Here is a 12762-nt window from a genome sequence, read left to right on the forward strand (position 1 = left end):
CTTAGTACCGCCGGGCTTAAGAACACGGGTATTCGTTTCGGCGTGTAACACGGATACCGGGAGCCCTACTAGAGAGCTGCATTTGGCATGGTTACATAAATCATGCATTGCGACAAAACGGTAAAATAAAAACTATAATTATTTTTTGTTAGGACCTCTCATACCAAATGATTTTTAGGGTTCCGTACCCAAAGGGTAAAAACGGGACCCTATTACTAAGACTCCGCTGTCTGTCTGTCTGTCCGTCTGCCACCAGGCTGTAGCTCATGAACCGTAGCTAGACAGTTTAAATTTTCAGATTCTGTTGCCGCTATAACAACAAATATTAAAAACAGAATAAAATAAATATTTCAGTGGGCTCCCATACAACAAACGGATTTTTTTGCCGTTTTTTGCGTAATGGTACGGAATCCTTCGTGCGCGAGTCCGACTCGCACTTGGCCGGTTTTTTTTGCTTTGTCCCAATATCGTTGGAAAAGTCTTTCAAAACGAATACGGGTCTTCAAAAACCATTTTTGATATAGTTAATATTTTCGGAAATAATCGTTCTGAAAGAAAAAAAAAATGTGTCCGCCCCCTAATTTTTGAACCATTGATCCAAAAAATAATAATTCGTGAACTTAATAAATACTTTAAATGAAAACTACAGCGAACATGATCGCCGGTCCAGTCGTTTTTGAGTTATTGCAAAAGTCTTCTCTTCTTAGTAAAAAGACGTACAAAGCGCTGCGAAATTACTCCCTCATGCTTGTAATGTACATGATACTTACTAATGACCCCCGTTTGGCCTATTTTGACAGAATAGTAACTACGAAACCCTATTGGCCGATTTTTAAACATAAAGGAAACATCCTTTAAGAATTCAATAACCATTTTTGCTCGATCACCTGTTTTAAGCAAGCTTAGTCCGATGTAAATTAGGAAAATACATTAGCAATGTTTTAGCTGAAGGTTTGGACTTTACGCACGAACATTTTGTTATTTATAAGACGATATTTATAATTTACTATACAAACATTATAATAATAGTTAAGCTTCCCTACTCCAATGATCCCGATCCCGAATGTCCAATGATGATCCCTATGTATAACAGTTCATTTTACTACGGAGCAGGAATGGATGGCTTTATCAACATGATAATATATCTGTCACTTTTTAACACCGCAGGATAGAAAGTGACGGACACCGTTTTATCACGCTGTCACGTAAACAAGAACGACCATCATATCCGTACGGAGCTGTACAGCTGTCACGTAAAATGTTTGTAGACATTTTTTGGTTAATTTATTTAGAAATGTAGCATTTAAGTAACAAAAATACGGTAAAAGCTAATTTCTTAAATTATTTTTTAAATTAAGCCTACGTAAGCGACTTGTAAAGGGGCCCCACTGACTATCAGTCCGCCGGACGATATCGGCCTGTCAAATTGATCATCATTCGACTCTTCAAGTATAATTGGCAAAAGCAATACAATAACTAATGCCTAAAATAATTATATTGTAACCGCATTGTATTAATTTGTAACATATTGTTAATATTTTGTTCAATTAATCTAATCATGGAATATTATGTTATGTAAATGAAATTAGCTTAAATATGTAATATAACAAGGTTTTAATTTGTAATATTTTATCAAATAAAACACTATTTAAAATAGTTCCGTTTAGTCTTCTTCATTATTTCCAGACTTGTCCGAATCAGCAGAGTCCGAATCGTCAAAGTCATCAAACTCATTATCACCCAAATTTAAATTATCCATGTTTTTCAGCATTTCTTCAACTTGCGACATTATCTCAGGTGTGATGTTGCTGTCTCCACCATGTGTTTTATTAATAGCCCTGAAACACAAATAACTGCAGTTGAAAAAATAATCACATGGTAGGTATAGGTACACTCAGCGTCAAATACTTTGTAGCAACCAAAGTAGCACCGAACTATTTGGCCACTTTGACTGCTACAGAGTATTTGACGCTGAGTGTACCTAATCAATTCATGTGTTTACTAAAAGACCGATGAGTGGAAAGTGGAACGCGCGCGACTGCTTCTCCATACAAACATAGTCACAATTTTTCTCTGGGTATTAACATACAGAAAATATTTTTACACAATTTGATATATTAACTATATTAGCCATGCCCATGCATGTTTTTATTTATATAAAATATATATATATATAAAAACCCCAAAGAGTAAAATGGGGAGTGTTTGCATGGGTGGGCTGTCGTCCACCATCAACATAAAACTAACCCTCCCGCCAACAATCTTCTATGGTAGGTAGGGTAAATTATCTCATCTACATGTTTTCAAAATTCTCATAGTAAAAACGGGAACCCTAGTCCATACTCAGTAATAATGCGATTGAGCTATTTTTCGCGGCAGTAAAAACACCGTAGATTTGCGTATTAACCATCTATGCGAATTGCGAACCCATATACCTACATATTAAAATTTTATTGAAGTCAATGTACCCATATTCTAGAACACATATGTATGTACGAGTACATATTGTACCTAAAAATCAAAGCAAAAAATTTGTCACAAAAGTTGTGACACATAAAAACATAACCTTTTAACCGCCATAGTCTGATATATAAGACATACAATATCCAGCTCATTTCACTGCAGTCCGATAAATAAGACGAAACTTCGTGTTACTTCGTACCGGCGGCGACACGAGCACGCTCAATAAACAATAGGTTGGCAGAGCTCAACGAGGGAGAGGAGTGTTAGGGTCGGCAACGCGCATGTAACTCCTCTGGAGTTGCAGGCGTACATAGGCTACGGAGACTGCTTAACATCAGGCGGGCCGTATGCTTGTTTGCCACCGACGTAGTATAAAAACAATTCTAATAAGTTGTTAAAAGGTCCTCTTAATCAGTGCTTTGTTGCATTATAAAGAAAAATGATTATGCCAGTACTTGTTTTTATAAAAGTGCCTGCCATCTGGCCTTCTAACCCAGAGAGGAAACTGGGTCTTGTTGGGATTAGTCACACTAATGAAACACAAAGCTTCCTTGTCCTATTCGAGAATTGGACATTGATTTTGATTGTTTATGCATAAGTCAGATTTGCATAATGTAGCAACACACATTGCCACATTTGCTCAAATATTCGCATTGCATCTTTTTCCTTAGCATGGCAGACAAGTGACACAAAGCAATATAAAATATAAGTAACAAACCGTGAAGTTAATTATAACATAAATTACAAAAATAAGGTAATTTGTATATAAATTAGTTGGAACACAGTACCTAGCGTGTTCTCGGCAGTAAATGTGTTATTTGAGCCACACTAATGAAACACAAAGCTTCCTTGTCCTATTCGAGAATTGGACATTAATTTTGATTGTTTATGCATAAGTCAGATTTGCATAATGCAGTGACACACATTGCCACAATTGCTCAAATATTCGCATTGCATCTTTTTCCTTAGCATGGCAGACAAGTGATAAACCGGCAGATAAGTAACAAACCGTGAAGTTAATTGTAAACATTAATTACAAAAATAAGGTAATTTGTATATAAGTTAGTTGGAATACACCTAGCATGTTCTCGGCGGGGAATGTGTTATTTGAGCGACACTAATGAAACACAAGGCTTCCTTGTCCTATTCGAGAATTGGACATTAATTTTGATTGTTTATGCATAAGTCAGATTTGCATAATGCAGCAACACACATTGCCACAATTGCTCAAATATTCGCATTGCATCTTTTTCCTTAGCATGGCAGACAAGTGATAAACCGGCAGATAAGTAACAAACCGTGAAGTTAATTGTAAACATAAATTACAAAAATAAAGTAATTTGTATATAAGTTAGTTGGAATACACCTAGCATGTTCTCGGCGGGGAATGTGTTATTTGAGCCACACTAATGAAACACAAAGCTTCCTTGTCCTATTCGAGAATTGGACATTAATTTTGATTGTTTATGCATAAGTCAGATTTGCATAATGCAGCAACACACATTGCCACAATTGCTCAAATATTCGCATTGCATCTTTTTCCTTAGCATGGCAGACAAGTGACTCAAAGCAATATAAAATATAAGTAACAAACCGTGAAGTTAAATGTAAACATAAATTACAAAAATAAGGTAATTTGTATATAAGTTAGTTGGAATACACCTAGCATGTTCTCGGCGGGGAATGTGTTATTTGAGCGACACTAATGAATCACAAGGCTTCCTTGTCCTATTCGAGAATTGGACATTAATTTTGATTGTTTATGCATAAGTCAGATTTGCATAGTGCAGTGACACACATTGCCACAATTGCTCAAATATTCGCATTGCATCTTTTTCCTTAGCATGGCAGACAAGTGATAAACCGGCAGATAAGTAACAAACCGTGAAGTTAATTGTAAACATAAATTACAAAAATAAGGTAATTTGTATATAAGTTAGTTGGAATCCACCTAGCATGTTCTCGGCGGGGAATGTGTTATTTGAGCGACATTAATGAAACACAAGGCTTCCTTGTCCTATTCGAGAATTGGACATTAATTTTGATTGTTTATGCATAGTCAGATTTGCATAATGCAGTGACACATTGCCACAATTGCTCAAATATTCGCATTGCATCTTTTTCCTTAGCATGGCAGACAAGTGATAAACCGGCAGATAAGTAACAAACCGTGAAGTTAATTGTAAACATAATGAAACATAAATTACAAAAATAAGGTAATTTGTATATAAGTTAGTTGAAATACACCTAGCATGTTCTCGGCGGGGAATGTGTTATTTGAGCCACACTAATGAAACACAAAGCTTCCTTGTCCTATTCGAGAATTGGACATTAATTTTGATTGTTTATGCATAAGTAAGATTTGCATAATGCAGTGACACACATTGCCACAATTGCTCAAATATTCGCATTGCATCTTTTTCCTTAGCATGGCAGACAAGTGATAAACCGGCAGATAAGTAACAAACCGTGAAGTTAATTGCAAACATAAATTACAAAAATAAGGTAATTTGTATGTAAGTTAGTTGACTTAAAATTAATAGTAATGTGCCATGACATTTAACCTGTCTCCAATGTTGTTGGAGTATGTTAATAAAAATTATTTCATTCTCAAATGTCATAATCTCCTAAATTTTAAAACTACTTAGTCCCAAATTGCCAAAATGTAGATTTTTTTTCTTTAAAATTGCCAAATGTCTAATGACTATTCATAACGCCCAAGTCCCAAAATACCCAAATGCTAAAAAGTATGTTTCATCAAATGCCGCATTTCCAGATGGAACTTCTATTTGAAATATGTTAATGCAAAGTGCCATTTAACCTTTGTCATATCATAGAGTAACTTATACTAGAGCGGTACTGTCATAGTAAATTTTGTAACCCCAGTAAATTCACTGCCATCTGTCGACACACTTTAAAACTAAAAATAAATATTTATAAAAATACGATAGATTGTATTTAAATATGGATAAATGATTTTTTTATTTGCATTAATTATTTTTATATGATTTTGACCCATGTTCTTTCACTGGTATGCGTTAAAATTATAAATAACAAACGAAACAGTCAACGCCATCTATACGAGTGTAGGCCAAAACTAGTGGCGCCATCTGATCGAGAATCAAATTTTCGTGATTTTCGAGGCACGTTTTTTTCTTAGACTGTATCCATCTATTACGGAGTTATATCTATCTTTGGTCATATCTACAATTATTTTTAACAGTCTATTAATAATAAAGGAAGTCTTTAGTTCCAGCAAAGGATAATATAGCACTCATTAGTCAAGGTAATTTGAAATTTAGGTATTATATTATTATGACACCACATTGATTTGGAGTTTAGGCATTTTGGGAATGTGTTTTTTTAAGAAAAATAATGAGGTATTCTGGGGTACAAGCATTTTGACACTATTCCATTTTGAGATCTAGGAATGTTGGTAAATGCATAAAACAATCTATCTTTGGTCATATCTACAATAATTTTTAACAGTCTATTAATAATAAAGGAAGTCTTTAGTTCCAGCAAAGGATAATATAGCACTCATTAGTCAAGGTAATTTGAAATTTAGGTATTATATTATTATGACACCACATTGATTTGGAGTTTAGGCATTTTGGGAATGTGTTTTTTTAAGAAAAATAATGAGGTATTCTGGGGTACAAGCATTTTGACACTATTCCATTTTGAGATCTAGGAATGTTGGTAAATGCATAAAACAAAATTAAGGTGCTAAGAAATAAAAGCGTAAAATGCTAGGGTTTTAGTTTTAAATCAAGTTTTTATTTTATAACCTAATGCTTGTCTGTAATTGTTTATGTAATTTGATCACCAATTGGATTTTAAAACTTGGCATTTATTAATGACTATTATTTAGTAACAAATTATACATTTGGACATATGAATTGATGTCACATATTGTAAAATACTTATAAATGGTGGAAAAATCACATTTGGATTTCGCTGGGACAATTTTTCCGACATAGATATTTATAAACTTTCTGTATATTACATGTACACAATAGATTAAGATTTCCTTACCGCATAATCGTGCGACGTTTTCTTTCAGGTATTCCTTTCAACATTAATTGTAGGTCAACATTAGGCGCTTTTTCAATTTCTGGTTCACTAGCCTGCAAAGTTAAAAAATTAATACATTCCGAGTGTAAGGGTGCAACTTTACTGTCTTAATACATTCAACTTCCATTGAAGATCTAACAAACGTTATGAACTTTAGTAATAATTATTTATTTTTCAGTTTCTGAGAGAATCCAAATAGTAAACCTAACTACACTATTCAACATTTGAATTGTACCAATGCGCCTTCATATTAGCTATCACTAATGTTATACATTTTTAATAAAAGCATGCCTAGCTCACCTCAACAGCCGTGTTGCATTTAGAACATACATTTCGTTTTGTTGCGCATTTAGTACATAATATGTGATATGCATATTTTATAGCTTTCTCCTCACATCCCACGCATTTTCTGGGTGCCGTTAATGGTTTGTATTTTTTATATTTGATTTTCCAGTCAATTATATCTTTGCAACGTTTACACACTCCTGTGACGTCTAAATTATTCAAAAATTTAGTTTTATTAGTTTTATCGTGCAAGTCATTTTTATATGCGGTTTTGTTTTGATGTTTTTGAGGCCTTGTTCTCATTGCATTTCCTCTCGATGTACTCATGGTAAACAATTATTTTTGGGCGAATTGTATTTAGAAAGCTCGAACAGCAGAACAGGGCACACGTTGTTTACAATAACCTATTATAACCTCAAATTCCTCAATGTCAATTCCAGTACCTTTTGACAATTTGACATTATGATTTTTTCTTAAAGTCACAACGGACTACCGCACCGCGATCTTGGTGCGGTCAAAACATAGAAGGTTGAGTCTGGCTAATGAAAGTTAAACCTGAAAAAATGCGGCAATTTCAAAAAGTCTGCTCATTGATTACAAGGAATACAAGGATTGCATAATAAAAGTTTCACTTTAATAACGCTTTCTCTGCTACTACAAGATAAGCTACTAAAGATACAGTTCCCCCGCCACTCATGCCTAATCCAGTTTTATACTAGATTCATGGGTCAAAATATCTCTTTCTCGCTCTCACTTATAGCTGCGTCTTTAACGCACGAACGGCGATCACCTTACACACTAGCGATACCTGCGCCGCACCGCACTAGGGTCGCGGTGCGTTAGTCTGTTGCGGTTTATAGAAGTCTGTGCGGAAAGAGAAGTCGTATGACCAATTAAAGGGCTGACTAGAAATACGAAATACCGTCCATACCAGAAACCATGGAGACTATATAAAGAAGCAAAATCTCTGTATGAAAAGTGTCCATAAAAAAACAATAATTAGGCGGCGCCACCATACACCGAAATAATACCAAAAACAACCTACGTAATTTGGTCGGGTTATTTGTTGCCTTCTATGGTATATGCTCAGAATAATGATTAAAGCATAGAAGTCGGGCAAAAATAAAAGCTTGGTAAAAGGTATCGTATTCACAACACGCTATCACTTTTTGTCTATGAGTGAGTGAGACAACAATCCGCAAGTTCTTTCGTTTTTTTTCAGTATTGTCATAAGATGAACTGAGGAAAATGTCAAATGGTTCTATGTGGTTCTAATATAATCCAGCCAAATATAATATATGTTCGTTATTTCCCAGGTAGGTGTCAACAACTTGACATAGTCGTATTATTTTAGTTGAAATATTTCGGGAATTTCAGCGGTCATCTTGGTTTATTTTAATTATATTGTTGCTATTCCTGAAAGATTGTTGGAAAACGTGCTGAGTTTTTATTTGTAATGGTTTGAAGTTCCCTTTGTGATAATGACTTGTGTGATCGAGGGCTGTAAATCGCATACAGGAAGAAAAGAAAATACGCACGAACCGATAACTTTTAATCGGTGAGTTTTGTTCAATTTTGAAGAAATTAATTTATAGGACCTGACCCTAAACATTGAAATCGATATGTTGTTTATGTAATTATTACTTGCATTGAAGTCTATATAGATTTTTGCATATATTTTCGAACTTTTCTGCTAAGTATGAAAGGTTATATTTTTGGCATAGTGATGTATCGACCTCAGATCAATAACCTATCGACATTTATAGCTTTCTTATAGTTTGGCCCAGGACTGTCTCATTTTAATTGATAAGTACAGTCAAGGGCATAAATATATATACATTCCCAAAGTCTCAAAAATATGTGTACGCTCAGACAATAAAATCGTGTTCACATATTTTTGAGCCTTTTGTCTGGATCGATATTTTTGCCTTCGACTGTACCTATAATTTTCTTTGTTCTTACTTACTGACAGATTGTGTTTGCCAGACTATAGTATAATACTAAAAACCGGTCAAGTGCGGGTCGGATGCGCGCACCAAGGGTTCCGTACTTTTTAGTATTTGTTGTTAAAGCGGCAACAGAAATACATCATCTGTGAAAATTTCAACTGTCTAGCTATCACGGTTCGTGAGATACAGCCTGGTGACAGACAGACGGATAGAGAAGTATTAGTAATAGGGTCCCGTTTATACCCTTTGGGTACGGAACCCTAATAAAAAAGACATTAATGATCATTGATGAATGTTCCTTTTATTAATATTGTTGGTTTACCTATCTCACAAAACTCAACTTTTTATTTCAGATTTCCAAAGGACGAGGAATAGGGGATATTACTGCAATGTTCTGCCACCAGAGTGCAGCACTAGCTTTTTTAGTGCACCGTAGAGTAACTTATTCATACTGTACCTTTAACAGGTTTTTGACAAGTTTTCACGGGACCTACCGGAAAACTCGAATCCGAAATTTCGTTATCTAGCTGCCTCTTTATCGCTCGAATACGCAAGAGTGACAGAGATGTTAGATAACGAAAGTTCGATTTTCTTGTTTCGCGATAGACCCTCAGATTGTGGTAGTGGCGCCACCTACGCCGAGTTTCGCGTAATATTCCCTATTATTAAATAAAAAAAATATATTACACGAACGTTTTTTTTTTCATTTCCTGTTTGGTACATGACTAGAAACTATACTTAGTCTTTTAGCATTAGAAAAAACGGTAAACCATTTCCACGTGTCTTTTTATTGACAAGTTTTTTTATCAATATAGCAATATTTTACTTATGAAAGCAAAAGTATGTAAATGATTGTATATTATATTTGTTGTGACTTATTTTCAAAGTGTTTTTCGATAAAACGACACGATAAGATAGCTCGCCTTCTTTCTAATGATAAAAAAACGAGAGGCATAGTTAGACGGTTCTGAGTGGTAGACTGCAAATGAGATAAAAGCTATATTAGGTACATGCCTTAATCCTCATATCAGGCGGCTCTTTGATTCCAAGGTTTGCATAATTTTTATACTTTTTATTGGTTTCTAGAATATGAAAATTATAAAAAGTATAAAAGTTATGCAATCCTTGTATTCAACGAGCCGCCTGCTACAGATTTCTTGAAATTGCCGCGTTTTTTCAGGTTCAACTTTCATTAGCCAGACTATTATCAATTTGCCAATTTCGTGATTATTCTTTTACACGGCACATAAACTTATGCATAATTTATCGATATAAAAAGTCGACACAGTTACATCCCTAGCAAATTATCAAACTTATGACACCGTACGTAAATGAGAAATAACAAGCATATATGCATCTATTTTCGGCACATTATCTAATTCGTAAGGAAGTAAAGGACGGGTGTACATATTTGCGAAGCATTTTTGCCCGACTTCTATGCTTTAGTCATTACTCTGAGGGTATAATATGTCATACTCATGTCCCAGAGCCTACCTAGCGCCACCTATTTACAGCTGATAGCTGGTCACTTTTGCAATAGTTCTGCTATAAGAGATTGTCGTCCTTTCTATACCGTCCATACTATGATCATTGTCAAGAGGGCGCTGTTCGCTGTTATTCTCATGTACAGGGTAACAGTTCAGTATAGTATGAAAAAATTAGTTCCAGTGAAATTCCGCAACATGGCGCGTGATCATATTCATATTCCTGGTCAGGCTTTATCGTAGCATTTATGTCAACATAAATCACTACATAGTATAAAACCATTATAAAACAGTCGCAAAACTTTAAAACTCCGCAACGGATTTCGATGCGTTTTTTTGAAATACCGTAAAACTGTACAACTTTGCCCGCTTTTTGCAGTCTTATACTTTTTTTTCAAGTTTGTTGGTCCATATTGCATTACTTATTATGAATAACATATTGACATACTCTTCTTTGTGTGAGTGAGCAAACCATAGTAGAAATGTTTCTGTACTGTAGAAAATGGGTCTTAAACAGGCGGGCCAAAATAATGAAAAAAATTCAAGATTGCCCACTTTTGCTTACAGTCTCTTAACTCCACGATTATCAACTTTATGGTCATGAATCAAAGTCTATAATCCAGAATAAACATGGCATAGTTTTGTTAAGTTAAAGTCACTAAGTTCAGTAGTTCACCTCCAAACTTATGTGGGCAGTCATAAAAAAAAAATTGCGATTCTTCATACAAAATCCTAAATATGCTAGGGTTGTCAATTTTCACTTTTACCCAAATTATAAAGCATAGAGTAACTTATACTAGAGCGGTACTGTCATAGTAAATTTTGTAACCCCAGTAAATTCACTGCCATCTGTCGACACACTTTAAAACTAAAAATAAATATTTAATTACATATTACATTACATTTACCAAGTTAATTACATATTCTTAGTAACATAAAAAAAATATTTATAAAAATACGATAAAATGTATTTAAATATGGATAAATGATTTATTTATTTGCATTAATTATTTTTATGATTTTGACCCATGTTCTTTCACTGATATGCGTTAAAATTGTTAAATAACAAACGAATCCGTCAACGCCATCTATACGACAGTAAGCCAAAGCTAGTAGCGCCCTCTGAACGAGAATCAAATTTTCTTGATTTTCGAGGCACGTTTTTTCCTTAGACTGTATCCATCGTCTATTAAGGAGTTATATCTATCTTTGTTATAAAGAAACAATCAAAAATCAACATTTTTTTTTTTACTGCAAAGGAAGTATACAAAAATATATAAATTAACAAAAATATTAATTATTCAAAAGCACTGCCATTTTTACTAAGCATTAAAAGTAGGTAACTACAGATAACATAACAAGAAACGTTTTTAAACTGCAAAGGAAGTATAAAGTAATATAAATAAAGCGGCTGTTGCTTATATTTTCTCTTAAAATTAGCAAAATAACTTTAAACAACGTTGCATGGTAAATGCCTCCTCGCAAGTCAATAATAACATACATACTAGTGACAACCCTAACGGTAAAAATGTGCTGGGCAATGTTGTGAAAAGTGATACGTAAATACGATCATGAGATTGCCCACGATCATAATTACATAAGTAATGCATATAACGTGTTGAAACTTCGTCTACATCGTTTCTAAGCTGCATACTATTTACAGTTAAAACTACATCCCTGTAGGACTCTCCTGGACCGATATCCCACCGAAGTTTTTTTAACTTTTTTTGCCCGCCAAAAAACACATCCTCACTTGAAGCCGGCTCACGCGTGACTGAAGTTAGGCACACGTCAACTAACAGGCCAGTGTTGCCAGCAATATGATTAGCTATAAACCACAGATTGAAACGGAGGTGTATCTGTTACTAGTTTAATGATATTTCGCTTCTACTGAAATGTGATGCGATGGGCAAAGCTATGTTGAAAAGGCAAAGTTGTAACTTTCTACGGTAGATAGAGCGATTCAAGAGGAAGGTTTATATATATAATTTGTAAAGGTTAATTAGTTGAACTACCCGTGCGATGCCGGGGCGGGTCACTAGTATCGAAAAAAAAAAACAAAAGATACGAAATGGAAACCGTGGATTTATGTTTTTCTCAATTTCCCGAAAAAAGTTTATAGAAGAAAAAGGCCCTTTTGAAAAGACATTCCTCATATAATGTTTTTAAAGTAACCCCATCTTCCTCCTACTTTGACACTAATCACGAAAAACCGGACAAGTGCGAGTCGGACTCGCCCACTGAGGGTTCCGTATTTTTTAGTATTTGTTATTATAGCGGCAACAGAAATACATCATCCTGTAAAAATTTTAACTGTCTAGCTATCTCGGTTCATGAGATACAGCCTGGTGACAGACAGACGGACAGCGGAGTCTTAGTAATAGGATCCCGTTTTTACCCTTTGTGTACGGAACCCTAATAATAGGTAATTATGGTAAAAATCGTTTAGGAAGTAATACTTTGCGATAAAATATTGGTCGATATCGGTAATAGGTTAATAATAG

At 34.6% G+C, this 12762-nt stretch overlaps 1 protein-coding gene across 1 annotated transcript; it reads right to left on the reverse strand.

The window, feature by feature from the left end:
• Positions 1 to 1594: 1594 nt before the first annotated feature.
• Positions 1595 to 7255, reverse strand: LOC134754941 (uncharacterized protein C9orf85 homolog). Its single transcript, XM_063691423.1, has 3 exons — positions 6841 to 7255; positions 6502 to 6593; positions 1595 to 1838 (listed from the first exon to the last, which is right to left on the reverse strand). The coding sequence occupies exons 1-3, from the start codon at positions 7150 to 7152 to the stop codon at positions 1664 to 1666; spliced, it is 579 nt and encodes a 192-aa protein (XP_063547493.1). The 5' UTR covers positions 7153 to 7255; the 3' UTR covers positions 1595 to 1663.
• Positions 7256 to 12762: the final 5507 nt, after the last annotated feature.

Source organism: Cydia strobilella, chromosome Z (genome assembly GCF_947568885.1).
Source record: "Cydia strobilella chromosome Z, ilCydStro3.1, whole genome shotgun sequence".
In the NCBI taxonomy this organism is placed as follows: domain Eukaryota; kingdom Metazoa; phylum Arthropoda; class Insecta; order Lepidoptera; family Tortricidae; genus Cydia; species Cydia strobilella.